At 35.7% G+C, this 22,133-nt stretch overlaps 1 protein-coding gene across 8 annotated transcripts in view; it reads right to left on the bottom strand.

Annotated features, from left to right (window-relative positions):
* Positions 1-22,133, bottom strand: part of LOC128681677 (zwei Ig domain protein zig-8-like) — a 375,154-nt gene that overhangs the window by 306,598 nt on the left and 46,423 nt on the right. For 6 of the 8 annotated variants that reach the window (XM_053765773.1, XM_053765781.1, XM_053765787.1 and 3 more), the window contains exon 1: positions 14,897-15,074. The exons of 1 other annotated variant lie outside the window; for it this stretch is intronic. In XM_053765773.1, coding sequence (XP_053621748.1) covers positions 14,897-15,025 — 129 coding nt within the window. In that variant the 5' untranslated portion in view covers positions 15,026-15,074. Of the gene's footprint in view, positions 1-14,896; positions 15,075-22,133 lie in introns of those variants that run through there. One more of the 8 variants, XM_053765803.1, reaches the window with a different exon arrangement.

The raw sequence follows: 22,133 nt of genomic DNA, 5'->3' as shown, positions 1-22,133 counted from the left end.
GTTTATAAGTATAGATGCAGGGAGATAAATATTCTGCTGTGATGCTGTGAAAAAGTTTGTTTGATTTGCACTCTAGTAAGATTCCATTTTTTAGGCTATTTGAAAAGAAAGACCTTCTCAAGAAGAAGGATATTTATAGGCTATTAAGACTCGCGCAATTTCCAACGGAGCGGAGTCACGGGGCGGGCATAGTTAGTATTGTGAAAACTATTATACTGTCACTGTGTTAGAAGCAAAAAATGGTCCTCAAACTATCCGTTAAATTTAAAGTTAACTTTCACTGTCACTTTGTTCCTAACAACGTCAATTCATTTCAGAGTCATAAAAAATGTACCTAGTTTATGGAAGCCGCGTCCCCAAACAAATTGTGACTAGCGCCGCGCCCGGGCGTCGCCCGCTCCAATGAATACTATATGAGCCGGCTAGGGTTGACAGGTTCCACTTAGTTCGCCAAATTGAATCGGTTGGTCTCTTAATCCCTTACCTGGCGTTTATTATGTAAGCTTGTTACATTACAGTTTGTTTTTGCAATATTGACGAAAATTGGAGGACTTTAGCAGCTCAAGCTGTTATTTGGAAATTAAAAATGACAAAATAACGCCATGTTTACTGTCCCTTTTGAAGAAAATACTAAACTTTTTAATTGCAAAGTGTACCTACAAACTATACATAATGTTACAATCATGGAATTAGTAGGTACTCCATCTTACTAAATCCATGGGTACAATGTTCATTTGATCAAATAAATTGAAAAACTACTAGCAACACGATTGATCAATGTTTGAATGACATTTAAAACAAAATGGTTGCTGACAAATGACATTTCTCATGTATTTTCCCACGTTTCCTGATTTTACTCAAGAAAATAAAAAATAAATAAAAATTACTTATTTACCACAGATATAAAAACATTACATTTAAATCTGTGTTATTTACTCCTTCGGTGATTTTACTATGAAAGCTTTTGGCCGTATGTGACGCGTATGAGATAGACACTAATTCTTTTTTTAAAATAACTAAATAGCAACAATTTTAATTTTTAAGTCAATAAAAAAATATTACATGTCTAACTGAAAAACACGAATCATTTCTTAAAACCGTTAACATCTTTAGTCAAAACAATATTTTTATCGTGAACCCTACGTACCGACAGACACACATACATTCGTTCACACATCGCAGTATATCCCCTCGGACGCGCGACGCGAGACGTGAGAAAATCGTCGACAAAATGCATTTTTCTATTTAATTTCTGCAATTCCTGTGCCATATTTCTAAACTAAAGTGCTTTTAGTAGATTTATAAAATGAATCGGACTTGGGTGAACAAAATTATAACATTTAAATTGTTGAAACTGTTTCTCTGCGTCTATTAAAAGATATTTTTTTCTTATCTCTTATATTAGCATATTCCCAGTTGCATCCTAAGCTGTGAGGCCGCGAAGCCCAGGGTCAGAGTGTGACTTTCCAACCGACCGTGTGCCTGACGTCAACACCGTTGGGAATGCTATTGTTGCCTGACAGTTGACAAGGCTATCGAATAAGGTCCCTCGGAATCGGATCGTACGACATCCACGGGAGGATATGGAGTGGTCCTGTTCTAGGGCGGAACCACACGTGTGATAAAAAGTAAAAAGTGACTGGTGTAATGCCAACAGTTGCTGTTTATGTTGCTTGTTTATTTTTTGACACGAAATCGTAAATACAATCTTGATCAAAACTGACAAAACTTTGAAGCACTCTTTTGTATTAATTATAACGTTTAACAGTTTAGGAACCACTATGAATATTTTTCTAATAAACAAAATGAATTGTAAATCGTTTTACTGTAATCTTATACCACGAGATCTGTTCCCAACTGACCCAGCACATTCCCTCCTTCAAGAGTATTCTTCGGGAATTTCAATATAAGACAAGAGAGGCGCTCGGCAGTAAATATTGTTGGATATTGCGCGGGGAACAAAGCCGGGATAAGTGGGTATACGTTGGGAATGAATACTGAGAATTATAACGAAGTAGTATTTGTATGAAGATGATATTCTTAATAATCCATATCCATACATATTATAAATGCGAAAGTCTGTCTATCTGTCTGTTAGAGTCAGACAGTCTATCGCTGGACCGATTTTGATAAAATTTGGAATGCACATAGGTAAAAACCGTTCTCGACTAATTTACTTTTAAAAAATGAACACCCAAATTACTATAATTGGAGGTGAAAGTTTGAAAATCATGTCTGTTCCGCTTTCTCAGATAAAATCACGAGAGCGAAGCCGTGGGCAAAAGCTAGTCGATTTATAAAGCTGCATGAATTGCAAGATTCAAAAACCCATACAGATAAACCCTCATATATAACAAGTTAAATAAAATCTTGTAAAACTAGATTTTCAATGTAATGGCAAACAACTCGATAGTCTAAAATGATAACCGAAGAACCTATTTACTTATTCAAGTCCGCAGCCCGCGTTAAGTAAATAATATGCGGGAATGTCGGAATCAAACTGAAGTCGATTGAATTTACACTCGATTCTGCATTGTCATCCAGTTAATATTTGTGAGGTTTTAGAAATCCCATATTTTCTAACATATATTTTCACATCTCATACATTTTCTCATTTATTTGTGTGTTTTATGATAATGTTTCATCAGTACTCAATATACTTATAATTAGAAAAAATATATGTAAAAAAAAAACAGTAAGCCTTTCTGGCATGATAGAGATCAACACTGCTTAAATACGTTTCTTTCGGCATTACTTCTCAGCATTGGCCCTGATGCGACTGTCTGTATGTGGTAAACTCAATAAATACCAGACGGATGTTTATACGATTTTCACCAACGGATAGTGTGATTACTGAGGAATTATTTATAACTGAAAATATTAGTGAGACTGTAATGAATATAGGGCTAAAGAATAAAAGGCCTGAAGTGTTGAAAGTATGTATATTATGTTTATCTCCAAGACGGACGCACAAAAAGAGCTGAACAAATTAAACATAGACAAAGTAAACTTAACCAAAATGTTGCCATTTCCAAAACGTAGGTATATATATGGTTTTACCCAAGCCTAGCCGAGACGGCCTTTAGAGGTATATAATATAATATCAAATATTAAATAATAATTTAATATTTGACGTGAAAAAGTGCCTGTAAAGGACTAATTTCTGAAAAAACTATTGGAACTCCGTATTTCACGTTTCAGCTACAGAAATAGAAACGTTACTAAACCAGTTTCAACATGCCAAGGATTAGGCTGTTTGAATGTAAAGAGAGCTATATTTTAGCACTTTTCATTTAACCCAAGAAAGCTTATCTTTAGACCATAATATTAATTTAGTTAAGTTTCGTGAGTTTTTACTTATCTTTTGGTATTAACCATCGCAAAGATTACATACACAGTGGTTTACTACTTCATAATTTGGTTGTAAATAATTTTAATCTTTACCGAACAATATAATATACGAAATCTGAAAGTGTATAGATATTTTTCTTGTTTTTATGGCTTTTGGTCAATTTGTAGACTTGAAAGTTTATTGGCATTGCGATTCAGTTAATTTGTATCCGAAATTTTTAATATTTTTAATTGAGTACGAAATAAAATTAAGCAAAAAAGCTATATTTTTATTTTTGAAATACCTACAACATAATTTTGTACACGTACTTTGGTACACGGATAAATTACATCCTGAAACAGCGCAGACGACATTTTATACCGAATTTCCCACCCCGATTTTGAACGAATCACCGGGGCGCAGGTAATAATCTTAAAATGCATAGTAGTGTGGTTCGCTCTAGAATGGGACAACTCCTTGATATCGTATGAGGCGACTAATATGGCCTAGGCAACAACAGTATTCCCAAAGAGAAATCTTCAAAATTTTAAGATTATTTGTTACACAGACCCCGGGATTCGTGGCATCACAGCGCCGAAAGGAAACCAGGATTATGCGGATATGAGAGAGAACGAGAGCAAACACGTAATAACATCAAGCAAAGCAACTTACTCCTGTCGTAATCAACACGCCAGAAACATTATTTCTCCGGGACAAAAGCAACGCAAACAAAACCAATTTTACTCCTAACTACCGGCGAGCAAGCGAAACTTCACCCGTTACAACTTCTGAATTCCTGAATTAATGTTGCGATTTTAATAAAACGATAGCTCACCCGACGGGAACACGGCGGCACACCTTTACTAAACTACGGGAATTACTGTCTGATATTTCTCGTACACTTAGAGTGGGTTGCACCAGTCAACTTTGACGTTAACTTTAACCTGCGCACCGCCGCCCGATAAATAAAACGCATGGCGTTTTTACGGTTTTCTACCAGGTCAAAGTTAACGTCAAAGTCGACTGGTCCGACGCCAACCACACGACACACGCAACAAACACCGTAACAATTTTTTAACGTAACCAAATTCTTGACTTCCATAACTAGATTTTGTCCATGCCGAAGCACGATTTATTAACATAACACAAATTAATATAACACAAAAATATTTTTAAAAGTAACCTCTTCTACAATGGATATTAGCATTTTATACGAAAACTAGACCGATTTAAACCTCTAAATTTTCTTAGTCAATTAATTAAAGAAGCAAATGGAAAATGGTTTTTTTAACATTTGATGGGATATTTTAATGAAATCCAAAAAAAGCGTTCTATCATTGTATGGCTGGCTGCGGAGCTAAGGTTTTGTCTGAATAGACGAGTAAATAGATGAAATCATTAATATCATGCCACAAGCACACACATAGTAAGAAATTAAATACTAGTAGTTTCACCAAGGCGTTTTATTATTTGCCCAGACTCAACTCACAATCTGGTAAATCAACGGGAGTGCAACGAATGAGTGGAAAAATGAATCAGGTACAAGGGTTAAACCCATCGCCTCCATCTATCACAGCATAACACAGTTAATTAAACCCGTAATGTGAACTCGGTTAGTGACAGCCCTGCGCTCCATCCATCATGTCGACCTTTGTGTGACGACACGTTTTTAGACGAATTAAGTATTTGTGTGCCAATAAAATTATCCTGATAGACTGGAATGATATAAATTACGTGGCATTAATCTAGGGAAAACCATTGGTCAGTACAGGGAGAGTATACCTCGCATAGATAGTGGACTGGAAGTGAGAAATACTGAAAGTTACTAGCCCATCGCCCATGTGACGCCCATGTACTCAGTTTTTAGCCTTTTCCTTTAATCAACTTTTACAATTTGCGCGGGATGATGTGCACAAACTATAAAATTGGAAATCTATAAATATCCTTACATGCTGGTTCTCTCGCTACACACTTCGAACTAACCTCGACAACCTCGGTGGCGCAGTGGTAAAGTGCTTGCCTCTGAACTGAGAGGTCCCGGGTTCGATCACCGGTCGGATCATGATGGAAAATGATCTTTTTCTGATTGGCCCGGGTCTTGGATGTTTATCTATATATGTATTTGTTATAAAATATACTATATTTTCGTTTAGTTAGTATCCCATGACACAAGTCTCGAACTTACTTTGGGGCTAGCTCAATCTGTGTGATTTGCCCTTATATATTTATTTATTTATTTACCTCCAGTCGTACAAGTATTGCCAACACATCTAGCCACTTTATATACCTGCCTCTTCCACTTTGGCTCTGGCGTATCACAGCCGCGAATATAATAGGAAACACACAAGATATTTCGCTGTAACAAAAATTATAATGTTGAAAATATTGGATTTTGTATTCCACGATCGTCAACAGAATTACTAATATTTATCAAGTGATTTATCAGTCAAACCCTGGTCGGTGTTGAGATCAATCTGTTATCTTCCAGTTATTTATGTAAATCTGATAATCCACCCAGGGCCTGGAGCCCGCAGCCCGGGGCTCGGGGCCACCATGTATAATTAATAATATTGATTAGACAAATACTATTCAAGGTGGCGAGTACTATAAACTTGCTTGTTTTAGTTTTCGTCAGAGGTTAAACTAATAACAAAGTTTGGTCAGACGTTAGCCGTTAATTTGTTTTATAGCTACGATGGAAAGGAGATGCTTTCTTCCACTCCTCTTATATTTCGTCAAGAATCCCTATTACGGAACCCTTCTTGGGCGAGTCCGACTCGGATTCCGTAGGATGCCGATTTATAATGACGTTCTTGGATTTCAACGCTTAACCAAATAAACCGTTCTTCAAATTACAGTTTTGAATTATTCACAAATTTTAAAACACAATCTCTTGGATCAAAAGTCTTGTGAGTGTTGAACAAATGTTGACAGGTAGATTGGAAGCTGGAGCACGTGGTTTCGGCGTGTGCAGAATACGTAAAAGTGTTAGGTAATTTTATCTTGAACTCGCACAAGAGCGATATGTTATATGTTAATGGTTTCAGGCCAGTGTGTACAGTCTGTGAACTTGCTACCGAGGGAGTAAACGGGATTCCATAGAGTAGATTAAAAATATCCTCCATCCGCTGAAAACGGGATTTTGCATAAAAACTGAAATAAAAATATGGCGGCGCGGCATTCATTGAATATTCAGCATCGGGCCATGTCGGATTAAAATAATATTTTATAGGCGTCAGGAAATTAAATCTCTTTATTGTTTTTGTCACCTGGGCCCTGTTGTAATGAAACAAATAGAAATTCCCAGAATTATTCCTTTTCCTTAATATTCGCGATTAAAGATATTAAATACTTTTTTTTTTTTGTTTTTCCCGCGAATTCTCATTTGCCAAATGCTGTCATGATTTTCGAGCGTTTATTAGAAAAATGTTAAATCGTGCTCCGAGGATTATTGAAATTTTTCGAGATTAAAATTTTGATTTACGCCTTTCTATTTTGTATTCAATAATACTAAATAAGAATTTAAATACGTATATATGTACGTAATAAGTAATTTTAAACTTTGTCTATTACCAAGTAGAAATGTAGATCTGTTAAAATACCAACTCCGACGCTCAACGGCTGAGGAAGCTACTGGGAAAACGCTCAGATGAGAGAGAGATCTCCATAACACTTGAGCGAGTCGACATATTCTCGTGCGCCTTGAGTGAATTCACAACAGTCACTTTATTTGTCATTTGTTATGTGTTGTAATTAATAGTATATAAGTCTGCACTATCGCATTAGGTGTATACCTGTAATGGTAGTTGTATAAATAAATAAATAATATAAATATGTACTCATGGATTTAGTAGGTACTCCGTACGAAGTACCTACTAACAATGTATGTACTAGCATTATTAGACTTGACAAGTTTATGACAATTCAATTTATATTTGTTTAATCAGCAGCTCGTACACTCGCGTGGAATAAATTGGAGTAAAAATAAATTGATAACGCATACATATCCGAAACTTGTGTGCTCACGAGGCGAGCAAAACACGTGACCCACTTATAAGCCTCCCAGCCTCACCTGCCGATTAATATTTTTACGTCGCAGTAAAGTCACAAATTGGAAAAAGCACTTTCGCAGTCTCAACTCGTTAGGAAAGTGGAATAAACGAAATAAATTCTGCGGATTTATTTCTGGAGATTATCGGAGCGATCTCCCTTTCTTTTTTCGAGGGTGAGAAGGAGATGGTAGCAATAAGTTGCGTTCCCGGCGGCTCGCGGATGCTTTACAAAAAGTTAAATCAAAAACGTGAGGCGGCGACAAACAAGCGGAGGCGAGAAAATCTCTTTGAAATTTATATCGTGGCCCGGATCGTGTTGCGGCCCAATATTGACGGTAAGTCAAAAATATTGTTATACGAGTAGGCACTTTCAAATAATTTTATAGCTGACGTCTTCGTAAGATTCTGGAGATCATCGAAAATCAATATTATTAAAATTTCCACTTAGATATTTTTAATCATTATTTCTAATCTTTATTTTTTAAATTCATTTGAAAACAAACTGTGTGTCGACAAAAAACATGTGTAATTAGACGTTGGTAGTCCCAAATCCTCGATAAAATTAATTAATCTATTCACCCCAAGCTCGAATAATCATTTTTATATTTAGAAAATAATAACTTTTCAATCATATTTTGGGGTCAGTTTGGAAACAGAATCAAGGTCTCCAAACAAATATTAACACACAACATACATTTTGGGCCACGTTCACAACGACTGCCAAGGTTTCCGAACAGAAACAGGGATGGAAAAAAGTGTCCGCGCGAGATTTATAGCGTCCGCATCGCGCGACGCTGCCAACCGTAGGCTCGGCTCCGAACAACTGTCGATAGAGGCTGTGTCTTGTAAGAAATCTATTTTCAAATTTTCCCCTTTTTTGCACTAGGTTTTATCTACGATTAGCAAAGACATGCGGCAGAAATGTTGTGCTGAGTCGTTTTATTTTTCAACCACAAACTTTTACCCCCAATTTCAACACCTGAGGGGTTGATTTATTTAGAAACAAAGTATCCCTTGTTCAACTTTGGGTTTTGAACTATATGTTTCCAAATACGACAGGCGTAATAGACAGATATTCGCATTGAAAATATTAGTAGGTACAGAGTTTGAATAAGATTTCTTATCAAAACAAATCAAAAGGGGGTTGCCCTTTTGATTTTGCCAGCATAGTGCGAAGTCAGTATAGATATGACAGGGATATAGAACAAATAATCCATACTAATATAAATGTGAAATTGTGTTTGTTTCTTTGTCCTTCTTTCTCAAGTCAAAACGAAGCATTGATTTGAATTAATTTTAGGTAAATAAGGTTGTCTTACGACCAGATTAAGGTTACTGTCTTGATTTGCAAGATTTAATTAAACACAGGACAAGTAAACCAAAATAACAGCATACCTAGCTATTAAAAGCTATTCCTAGACGAGAGAGGGAGGTAAATCAATACAATAATTTACAAACAGTTTAATTACGGTTTCGATGACGACGTGAAATACTTTCACAATATTAGTAAGGGTACTACAGTCATAATTCTGTAAATTGATGTGAAATGCCTGTGAAAGTTTAATTTCTGAATAAACAATTTGAATTTTAAATTTGAATTATGAATTGCTCACAGAGGCATCCAAGAAATATCCATGAAATTTATGGAGATAAAATTCCGTCTGAATATTTTCTTATATATTTATTAACTCTTTGAAACGCACTAAAATTTCATTTATGAAATACATTTTCACGGAAAAATATTTAAAATTTTCTAGAATGAAAAATAAACGCACCTAGAAATATTTACAATTGATATTTCAATACAAATGTAGTAAACAGCGAGATATATGTATTTTGTGATCAAATATACAGTATTGTAAACATTGATTTATTTGCTATATTGTCTCAACGCAGTATTGAATAAATTTAGTAAATATATCAGGGTTAGACTCAAGACAAAATTTCAGTTGAAAATTGCATCAGTTACAGTGCGATAAATGAAATACTATTAGAATTCAAAATTTTTAAAAATAAAGTTGATACATTGGAGTAAAAAAAATTGGAGAAGAATGATTGGTCTTAAAATATTCTTAGAGGTAAGGCGAAAAGAGAAAGGGAGACAGAGATAGAGTCATGTGTGCCTTGTGAGCCCGGGTGTGACCTAAAATGTAAATCTAAGAATATAAAGGTGGCGCGAATAAATCAATCGACAAGAGCGTAGTCTGTGACGGTGACCCTCGACGATAATAATTATTATTATTTCTATCATATTCCCTCATATGTCTTGCTAGCAGAACTCAATAATAGAACTTTTAAAATGAAATTCGATAAATTTAAAAGGTTATTAAAAAGGAAATCTGAAACCAAAACTAACGAGTTTTTTGACTAAATACACTAAACAAGAACGCGAAAAAGTAATAAAAGTGGTCAAGTGCGAGTTCAACTCGCGTTTAGAAGGTGCCGTACAATGCCAAAGATTATTTTAAGTTTTATGACACAATCTTATCGAATTTCACCTGATTTGGTCCAGTAAATTGGGTGCAAATTAGCTGTGACAGACGGACGGACAGACAGAAGGTACCGTTTAATAATTTGTTTGTGAAAAACCCTTAAAATATTGTACCTACATTAATAAACGATACTTACTGTGTAAATACACGAGCATCAGCCAGCCAGCCCGCTCATAATTGAGTGGAGTGGATTTCACGCCAATGCCACCCACGGGAGTGAGTGCCCGACTTTGTAAACCCAATTTTGAATACAAAATATCACGTAATCAGTAACGTTGATTAAATTATTTTATTTTGATTTCAATGTGTGTAAACGGCATATAGAATTATATCACCATGTTATGAGAATTAGAAGAAGCCATATCTTTTTTGTGATTGTTTATCAACCCTCAAAATTGCCTGAATCTGTTTTTTTATTTCCCCTAGTAACAAAACCGCTGAAAACTGAAATAAACTAACAGGGTTACGTAATACACTAGTCAAGATTTTCAGCGTAAAATCAAGCGTGAAAGGCATCGTAATTTCCCTACAAAACAAGACTGAATACATTTCGAATTTATAAAACCCGTTGCTCACTTGCTCTCTCCGCGTGGCCTAAGCATGGCCCATCCATAATTGAGTGTGTAGGATTGCATGGCCCACTCCTGGGAGCTGACCCACCGTTGTTTGCTTGGCGATGGAAGGGTTCACTGTTATTCTATTTGATAAGGACTGCATAGGGTTGCTCCAGACAACTTTGACGTTAACTATAACGTGCGCAGAGAAACGCAAAGTACGCCATTTTGTTTAAATGTCAGCGGCGCGCAATTTGAAGTCAACATCAAAGCTAACTGGTGCAAATTTTATACATAGTATACTTATTTTATATATAGGATGAATAAAAGGGGAGGAAAAAATAAATTCCTTTGTCAACGAATATAAACGTAATTAATACATAGTAAATAATGTAGTAACTGCAAAGATTTTTTCGGATTTCATAAAGTTAAAAAAACAATTTATGTTACCAAATTTGGTGATATTAAGAAAACATCTACACGTGAAGCCAGGAAGTTAATTACAACTGGTTGTCTACACTAAACTGGGATGAAACAGAAGAAATACCTATTCATTGAATGTTAAGTGTGAATATTCCGTACCCGACCCGCTTACTGCCTAGTTTTAAAATGTCAATTTATTTATTAATACCTAAGTGCAAACTCTCTGCTCAGAAATTCTTTGAGTTTTGAATTGTTGGTTTTGTTGTAGTTGATTTACTCGATACAGTCATAGGTATTAAGAATACTTGTAAAATTCCTGCAATATACATGTACTTAGAAATCTTTTCTTGTTAATTTCTGTTTATTGCAATAAATAAATACATTTTTCATTTCAATTTCAATTAGTCCTTTATTTTACATACCAAGGACGCAATTCTCACGTAGTCGAAGTTACGTCATCACATACTTCCAATAATATTTTTCTAAGCAAAATTTACAATCGAAAAAAATCAATTATGTATTTTTTTATACAGTGTATATGAATGCTGAAAATATTTTACTGTGTTTATAATTTTTTACTGTGAATATGAATTTTGAAAAATACTGAACAATTTAACGTCTGGTAAATAAGAAGGTAGGTGCGCGTTTAACACCGGCCGTTTCATATATAAATGCTGAAAATGTTTTTTTTTTTAATGGTGAAAGACAGAGATCAAAAAGCTTCCAGCCAAACTTTAGTCACGAGGTACCTTGGCAATGAAAAATATATAAAGAATGAAATAAAATTCTTTTACGATATAATTACGTTACAGAAAGATAATGATGAATTGTGAGAGAGAGAGAAAGGTATAAAAAACAAGATCAAGTTTGTATGACGTCACTACTAGACCTAAAGCTAGAGCTCCACAAGCTCTGATAGAGCGCAGCGCCCGGGCGACCTCTGTCCGGCTTCCAAGGGATTATTATGATACTAAGCCCAACTTCAAATTAAATGGCGGTTCCCAGTAAATACTTATAATTAAGCCTACTCATTTATGTTTTGGGCTTAGTTTACATTGATAATGTATGAGATTGGGATTCCTAACTTTATTTTGTAGTGAAGTCATGAAATACTAAATAATCTTATATTTATACATATATATAACGCAAGAGTTATATATATATACGCAAGAGTTTTACATATATATATATATATATATATATATATATATATATGTAAAACTCTTGCGTTACTGAGTGACTGACAGACAACGCACAACCGAAACTACTGGACGTAGAGAGCTGAAATTTGGTGTGTAGGTACCTAAGACAGTGTAGGGGAGCACCAAGAAGGGATTTCCTGAAATTCCCACGGGAAACGGTTCACATACGAAGTTGTGGGCAAAAGCTAGTCATACATATTAATCACTATCTTTTGCCATAAATTCAGTTTGAAATGATGATTGATGAAAAAACAATGGATTTCGAAAACACTTGAGCTTAAAACTCAAAAATTAATATATTTCATGCTATTTTATAGTTGGTTGATAATACTTTCTAGTAAAATTATTTAATAACTATAGTAGTCCATACTAATATTGGAAATACCAAAATCTGTCTGTCTCGCTTTCACGGCTAAATCATTGGACTGATTGGATTAAATTCGGTAATAGTATGTAGATAAAAGACCCCCGTTCATATATTCTTCTTCATAGTCGTATTCCTCATGGCTGAGGGTCGTGGTCATTACGTGGAATGAAACACACACAACAACTTTCTTGGCATTATTAATGGAGTGGTTTACCATTGCCTTCTCCATTTTACACACAAGTTAATAATAACCAACCAGTGTGCAGGTTTCCTTACGATGTTTCCCTTCACCGGAAGCAAGTGGTGGTCGATGAAAACTACTGTAATACACGAGTCAGATTGGTATACAAACTCATGTGGCACGAGTAGGATTCGAACCTGGGACCTTTCGATCCACAGGCGGGCGTCTTAACCACTACACCACCACCGTTCATATATGGCTACTTTGTTTTCAAAAATCATCCCCTAAATCAGGTCAGTAAGGTCAGTAAAGACAAAGAAATTCACGCAGGCGAAGCCGCGGGCCAAAGCTAGTAAGGTTATAATAGTGCCGACGCATTATTGGCCTACGCTACGTCAGTTCTACGACGACTCGTGTCGTAGCCCCTAGCATGGTACCTGCGTAGCACGGCTACAACGCGCTACGAGATCTGTCTGTAGTTGAGTTGTGCTATAGGGATACATACCTGGCAGCGTAACTAGTTGGGCATTTAGTTGCGCCTTCAGGAACACAGATCTGAGATGACAACTAATTGTGTATATCATACCATACCATACCATAAAACCTTAAATAAGTAGCACGTCATTGCCTCCACGCGTTCGCTTTTTTTTACACGATGCGTACACAGACACAGCATGTGGATTTTAGTAACGTGCTACGTGTTTATGTTCCGTAGTAGTTCTGGTCCATAAGGAAAACGTGGTACTAAGACTGATTACAAGCGACCTCACAAACTCAAAGGACAGTTTCTCGTTCTGTATCATTTTTCATTGTCTAATAATAGTTAGCTTTTATACTTTGAACGAGTACACGTTTGTTTGTGTATAATGTTTGTGAATATTTTATGTTAAAACATTACGAACCGAGTTAAATAATAAATTAATAACTTATCTATCTATACTATGTCAGTTTTGTGCCGTATGCCGCTGTTTAAATGTAAATAATTATCTTTGTAAATAGGTAAAGTAATTGAAATCTCTTCATACAATTTGACAGTTGTGTTCAAGACCCTTACATAAAGTAATGGTAAAAAGCAAAAGGCTGTTCACATAAGTAAAACTTACTGAAGAACTTACACGTGCAACTCTGCCTAACGTGCGGGAAAGAGACCGCACGACACAAGTCACAAATAATAATTGCGAAAAATCGCCAAGTTTTTCCGAAAATAGAAACTCACTTCAAAGTGGCATTCGGAACATTGACTAAATATACAAAAGCTTTATGGCGAATCGAAAAAGGACACTTGGTCAAAAACACGAAAGCCGCTTAATGGAAAATGTCAAGGAAAATACATGCGACACTTTTAAGTACATCTCGCTCGGGATTCCGAGTACCCACCGAACCTAATAACTTATTTACACTTAACGAACTCCATTTATATAACATTTTACATAAGATGATTTTGATGTCTGATCCGTGTAGCTGTGTGCATTTCCTACTGGAAACACAATGTTGGTATAAATTATAACTAAAACTAGAAATCCAAAGAGACATTGCTGGAGTTGTATATAGTTGTTCTAATATGTTATAGGTAGATGTATAATTACCTATTCAAAAATAATATACTGGGTAATGGAGAAAACAATAATTTCTACGTAAACCCAAGATATTTAGATAGGAACGAACCATTTTCCAATTTCAAATTTGTTGAAGCGCCATGGAGATTACTTAGGTTATATATTTTTTAATTCACAAGGCAAATTTAGAGACAGCCAAATTATAATACAAAAGAGTTACAATTATTTTTCCTTAGCCAGTAATTATAATAACTCATGTTTCGGTATGGGGGCTAACACGTGTTAAGGCGGTATAGCACGCATCTGTAGGGCAGTGGGTTCGGTGCCAGCTGGTGCCAGCCAGCACTCATTCTGCTCACAAACTCAATATCCTTCTTCAATGGCTTATCGAAGATTCTGCTTTATCACGCAAATGCCAAATTTTTTCTACAAATCATTCGCGAAATAGCTTCATTAGTGGATTTATGGTGAAACTTCAGCGCTTTATAAATTGTTATTCATAAAATTAATGTTTTTCAGTCAGTCAGTTTCAGTTCCTTGACACGCGATAAAAATTGTCTTTAAATAATACGCGATATCCAACACCAATTGATAAACTTCAACCACTCAGCGTCAATTTAATTCACATTCACATAACGCAATCATCCTACACAAATCACAATTACCAAAACATTAGGTTCGCAGCGGAATATCGCATTTTTCCCAATACCCTACAGATGTAGTACTGAAATATCCAACCTGAAATCCAGAAGGCATAGCAACAAAATATCCAGTGTTCCTTACATATTTCCTGTTACGTAAGCCACCACGGGACACCACAGAATCACTGCACATGGCAATTTTCACATCATCATATAGGTAACACATACGTATGGCACACCACAGAGATAACAGTCACACACGCGCGCACGTCAACCGACCGGCGGGCACTGCCGTACGAGCAGAGGGCGCGCGGGATCTCACCCCCCTCCCGCCGGCCCCTACCCCTCACACCCCGCGCTGAAAATCCTTTTCAATAGAGAATTACACTTGTAATAAATAAAAATGGGAAACTTTTGACGTTGTCGTTAAGTCCGACAGTGTAATCAGAACGGAAAATTTCAATTTCTGTTTGTGACTTTCATTGGCCCGATTGGGTTACATTTGAATGCTATCAGAAATATTATCAACAATGCGAATGCCAGTTTCAGAAGCAGTAGCCAGTGTAATTCGGGATAGGGATAATGTTATACCGAATCTAAAAACGTTAAATGGATCAATATGTATTTATTATTAACTTTGTATTAACTATAAGTGTAATACACACGTGAAACCCGAGCGGCCAGCTGTCGCCTCTCTTTACGTTTCGTCTACTCAACCAATCTTCAAGTTTCGCATACATATGCGTACGGAGATGTGATCTCGTAGGAAATTCACGCGGATGAAGTCGCGAGGTAAAGCTAATTTATTAAATAAAAAATATTCCATTGACAAGACGCCTCAAGTACGCACGTTAATTTGTTTGCCGGAGGATATTCCGGTAAATTACCGACATAAATTAGCCAAAATAGCGCTTTTATCACCCTATTCTTGTCCAATACGGGTTTTGTGATTTACCACGTTATTTTTCTTTCAAATCGTTGCATAAATAGTTAAAAATGTTCTTGGGATGAAGAGGTTTCCTGTAGCTTGTTGTGGACAATGACATGAAGTGAATCGTTTCAATATTGACGTTTTTTTTATTGTCATATAAGATGTGGTCCAGTGGTTAACACCGTCCACTTGAGATCCGAATGGCTCCCAGGTTCGAATTCTGACTCACGTAGATTCCATTGCCCATCATAATGCAGTAAACATACCTAAACAGACCTAACCTACCTAACCTGAAGAAAAACATACTTACAGTTTAAGTTCACTAGTGTGTAAGCAATTATTTGCCGCTATAAGTCGGTAGGTAGACATAAAATTCATGTCAGACGCCTTTAGACGACTTAAACAAAATTCAACACGGTTGGAATAACACTCGATAAGAAAGCAAGAAAGATTGAAATGAAATATACGTATGTATCATTTTCCATAAAGCCTATATAATAGTTTTAATCCTAACAATTTATTTAATACTACATCAGATTCTCAATGTCGTCTGTTTAGGTATAATATCATGCGCGGGACATACTCTGTACACTATATTAATATCCACTTTCGATATTGAATTGGCCCTTTGAAGTTGCCTCGCTGTAGTCAACAAATATGTATATAGCGATCAAACACGGTCAGTACCTATGTTTGTAACATACCTAGGTACTTACCGTGATAGATGAATATGCTTCTGTACAAATTTAAAGTTATACGGCCAAACGTATATCTGTAGCTGTATCTCATGAACATTGATAGAAAGCAGGTTTTATTAACACTTCTGGCTTAATCATTTTAACACCATCAGTTGGCAATATATGAATATGAATATAAATACAACAATTGCTAGTTGGGAATTTTGTATGTCTTCGAAACTCAATCACGCTAAAACGATTCGGCAAATTAGGTGAAATTTTGTAAGTCAATATATTGCATAGCCTATAGGCTACATCGACGAAGTTTCCAGCAAAAATACGTTAAGTCTTATCGAGTGTGTTATTGTTAACACTGGTGTCAGATTTTATTCAGGTGGCCTAAAAGCATCTGACGTCACTTTTATCCACACTGTCGTCGAACAGTTTGCCAAAGTTTAGCGGATTCGGTATATATAGCTGGTTTTTCATTGCCGCACAAATACAAGCACTCATACTAGCTACGCAATGTTCACGCATTCGCGTCGGCATGTGTCCGAGTCCGGCGACACTGTGGATCTGGCATTACGTAAGTAAGCGTCAAGTAGTCGCATATAGGTGTATTTTGTGACCTTTCAAAAGGTTTTGACTGTGTCGACCACAACATACTGAAAAATAAGCTTAAATTCTATGGTGTCACTGGAGCGGCCCTTGATGTACTATCTTCTTACTTAGACAATAGAACTCAGAAAGTAGAAATTAATAGAGCAGCCTCTAACAGCGCTCCTGTGCACATGGGCGTGCCTCAAGGCTCCATTATTGGTCCTTTTCTATTTCTAGTTTATATAAATGATCTTCCTTGTCTTGCCCAACAATTGTGTGATGTAATTTTATTTGCTGACGACACGTCACTACTGTTTAAAGTTGATAGAAAAAGTAGAAATTATAACAATGTAAGCAACATTATGTCACTTGTGCTTGAATGGTTTACAACTAATAACCTGGCTTTAAACACAGACAAGACCAAGTGTATTAAGTTCTCTCTTTCAAACGCACCCCAACTTGATATTCCTTTAGTAGTTAATGGTAAAGTATTAGAATGGGTACACAGTGCCAAGTTCTTGGGCATTACTGTGGATAGTAAGTTTAAGTGGGATAAACATATTGAAATCACGGCCAAAAAACTTAGTTCGGCAGCTTTTGCAGTGAGAAGGATCAGACAGTGTACAAACATCGAAACAGCTAGGCTCGTGTATTACAGCTACTTTCATAGCATAATGTCCTACGGATTATTGTTATGGGGTAATGCAGCTGACATAGGAAAAATTTTTGTTTTACAGAAACGAGCAATTCGTTTTATTTATGGGCTTAAGCCACGGGATTCCTTGCGAGAATTATTCAAATCGATAAATATTATGACTGTTGCATCTCAGTACATCTTCGACGTACTTATTTTTGTTAAATCTAACTTACACCTGTATAAAACATTGAGCGATGTTAACAGTGTAGTCACTCGTAATAGGCATAAACTTTGTATGAACAGATTCCGACTTAAAAAGGTTAGGCGGTCTTTCGTGGGTCAAAGTGTTAAATTGTTCAATAAACTCCCTGTAGAGGCTATTAACTTGCCAATGCCAAAATTTAAATCATATATTAAAAATGCTTTAATGGCTAATGCTTATTACACGATTAGCGACTATTTAAATGATAAAAAACCTTGGACCCTTCCTAAAACTTCCACCTCTCACACTTGATTTTAATTTTTTTATTATTATTATTTATATATTTTCTTGACATGTTTATTACATATATTTTGACATTTATTGTAAAACATATACGTGATTTGTGATCTCCAAGTGTCTGAAAGTAACATAGGTATCTATTATGTTAGATTATGGAGATCGAGTATGTCATGCACATTCAAATGGTCAAACCGGTAGCGGCATCGTGGATCGGGTCGGGAGGTTCCCTCTATTGTGGTTGAGCTTCGCGATGGCTGACTCACGCGTCAACTCGTGAACGGGTGCTGCCGGGGGAACTGGTCAGCTCGATCTTTTATTAAAAGTTTTTTTTTGTTTGGTTAATTATACATATATATATAAGTATATATATATTTTCCTTTCATCGGCACTTGATCACAATCATAATATGTTTCAGTATACCTTTTGACCATGTACTTTATTATGTACTTAATGTTATATTACTGATAAAAAATTATACATAAATTTATATATAAAAAATGGTAAGCCCTTCTGGCATAATAGGGACCAACACTGTTTGAATGAGTTTCTTTCGGCATTTCTTCTCAGCAGTGGTCGTTCCGAAATGCTAGTAGTTTGTAGCTTTGGTAAACATCATTTAATTTAGATTATGACGTGAAAAAGTGCCTGTGAAGGCCTAATTTCTGAATAAATGATTTGATTTTGATTTTGATTTTGATTTTACACACTAGGAATCGAACTTTGTGCAAATATTCTCACAATTTTCCTTAACCCGAAGCAAATAGTCTATGAAAACTACCTTCATAGAGTCTGATTGGTATGCAAAGTCATGTGCCACGAGTAGGATTCGATCTCGGTACCTTTCTATCAGCAGCAGCGTCTTAACTACTAAACCGTATCACTTTTAAAGTTTTTGTCATCAGTTATGAGCAAAGACCAAGGATATCCCACGCGTTATGTGACGTCATTTTTAGTTTTTTATTCAGTATTTTTCTGTCACATCAGATAACTTTGTAGCGTTGTAATATCCACAGACAAGATCAGATGTCATCCGCGACGCGAACCAATCATTCTGTCAAGAAAATAAAAAGACGGAAAATTGTCTATGTCAATTTCTCCCGCATCGAATATTCAATTGAATTCGTTCACTTCATAACAAATTATAAGTATTTTTTCCGACAAAATACATCTTACATCCATTTTATCCTTATGATAGGCTTTAGCCACATTTGTTTATGTTCATTTTCTTCGTAAAGTAAGCCGTATATTGAAAAGGCCGCCGTGATGGCAGTTTCTAAACTACCTAAGTTCCTCTCCTCTACATGTCTACTAATCTTTCACATGCAAACGGCATTAGTATGGAGCGTTTGGACGAGTCCAAAATGTGTCTTTTATGGCATAGTGAGCAAACAAGCATACGGGTTGCCTGATGTTGAAACACCGCAGCCCATGGAAACCGGCAACTGGAAACGGGTCATGAGACCTTATTTTGTAAAATTTTGTGTGATCTCTGAAAATACTGACTTTATCAGTGATAATTGCACAGATATTTGTGGAATCTTTTAAACAGTTAGTTATCCATGCGCACTATCCATACTAATATTATTAAGAGAAAAAAAATTGTAATGAAGAAACTCAAACATTAGCACGAATTTTATGAAATTTGGCACAGAGATAGACGAAACCTTTACGCGTACATAGGCTAATTTTTTATGGATTTACCCAAGCGAAGCCGGGGCGGGTCGCTAGTATAAAAAATATTAGACAAATAGCCTGTTGTCTAAAATACAATAAAATTAATTTCAACCCTGACCTCGACCTGCACCTGCAGGGTTGCGCGCGACTCCTTACCGGGATCTCAAATTAATTATTTTAATTAAACCCGGAGCTATCGTTACAGGAAACTAATCGCAATAATTACAAATTTAATAATTATATTCCCCTCGTCGTGATATTTTGCTTCGGGTTATTATAATTATAGTAAACAATACGTATTGTACACAGATGTTCGCGAGTTGTTAGTCGTGCACCTGACGCAAATTATATTAATAACTAGTTGCACCGCGTGGCGTTACCCGCGTAAATGTTTAAAATACTAACGTTATTATGCACAGTAGCGCCATCTACTTTATAAAGCGCCATGGATTATTAAACTTTTTGACCAAATCCTATGGGAATCTCGTACTTTCTGGATAAAAAGGAACGAGTGTGTTTATCCACGGTATCAGCTACCTGAATACGAAATTTCATAAAAATTTGTACATCCTTTCGTGCGTGAAGAAGTAACAAACACACTCACATACTTTCGCCGTTATAATATAAGTGTCATTAAACTATTTTTTAAATTAATTTAGATTATAACCGGCACTAAATTGTGCATATCAGGAGGTGTGCGTGTGCATACCTATTCGCGGTATTTATTTGCATATCTTGTGCAGTGAAATATTGTGGGGCGTCAGTCGGTATTATGATATAGGCATTTAAAACATGCAAGCAATCATTTATTGACCCTAATACCAACCCACTAATTTGCGTTATTAGAGTCTCTATAGCAATCTTCCAAACCTGTATCACTAATTACTTAAATATATTTTATATCAATGCGATATTTATTTCACATGCAAAATTTTGTTTCTCCGACAATCAGGAGGTCAAAAATCCTTACATATTATTATTATTAAGTCAGTCTGTAGCGTCTGTCTGTTTGTGATGAACGCGATAAACTCAAAAACTAAGTACCAGACGGATTTTTGTGCGGTCTTCACCAATAGATAGTATAATTCCCGATGAAGGTTTAGGTATTTAATTTATGGTTTTAGCCAAGCGAAGGAGGGACGAGGGGCTAGTTTTATATAAAACAGACAAGTAAAATATGTATATAATATTTTTTTGAGAAAAGTCGCAAAAACCATATTATACGAATTTCCCTGACATACAAAACGCCAGTGAATTCTTAGTACCTAACTCATACAAACTCGCGCATACATTACGCTCGTTAAATAAGCGATCTTCGTCGTTATGTAAATGTTAATACATGTGTACGAGACTATATACAATACAAGTGTGTATGTATGTATGCTATTCTTTTGATGTGTTGTGCGTAAAGCGAGCGCAACTCATTACGAATTAATTCTCGCGATAAATTTTATGGAAGCGCACACTTACGACACTCTGAAATTGTTGTCTTTCTAACCTTGACTTATATTAGACATATGTTACATTCCATTAGTGTTTTCTGTTTTTATGGTAACTCACTTTCATTATAGCCACATCATGTCATGTGTCTGTCTTTTTCTTACTCTGTGTCAGTTTTAATTAGTTTCAAATTAAATACGTAATGTACTTTAAATCTTTGATTTCGAAGAAAAAGAACATTGAGCTAATTTCATACTATCAAACATGTTGTAAACTATAAAATATAATAAATAGTGACGTAAATTTGAGATTGCATGAAGATTCAGCAGCATTCTTCCAATCTGTCAATGCGGAAATTGAATTATATCACAGTTTAATCCTAACTCAGATCTCGTCACTATATCTAGGCTTTTTCTTCATCTTTTGTTTCACAACTAAATTTTAAACTAAATTACATTTATTTTTATGGAAATATTCAATTATAAATTAGTCGCAAGTGTGCGTTGCGCACACACGTTGTGTCACAGACTAAGTTTTACGGCTCACAGAACGGGTGACCCTTTTTGAACGCCATACTCTCCCTTTTTAAGCTACCTGTGCCTGAAATAATTTAAGAGCCAAGAAAAACCATGCTTACCCACAAACCTACTTAGGTGTTAAATGCTCCCAACAAACTAGTATATTACGTGGAGGAAAAACTATGGTTTTTAACCGAAACAGAATAGAAAGGTTCGAAACAAATCAGTTCACATACGAAATGTTTTATATACTCAAGACGGAATTCATGATTTTCAAAAAACCCTATGTTCGTTTCAATGAGCGAAGTCAATTTCAAGAGTTTTTTCCAAAGACAGTACAATGCGCGCCATGAAA

Source organism: Plodia interpunctella, chromosome 2 (genome assembly GCF_027563975.2).
Source record: "Plodia interpunctella isolate USDA-ARS_2022_Savannah chromosome 2, ilPloInte3.2, whole genome shotgun sequence".
NCBI lineage: Eukaryota > Metazoa > Arthropoda > Insecta > Lepidoptera > Pyralidae > Plodia > Plodia interpunctella.
The sequence above is the reverse complement of the archived record's forward strand: the minus strand, read 5'-3'. Positions and strand labels throughout refer to the sequence as shown.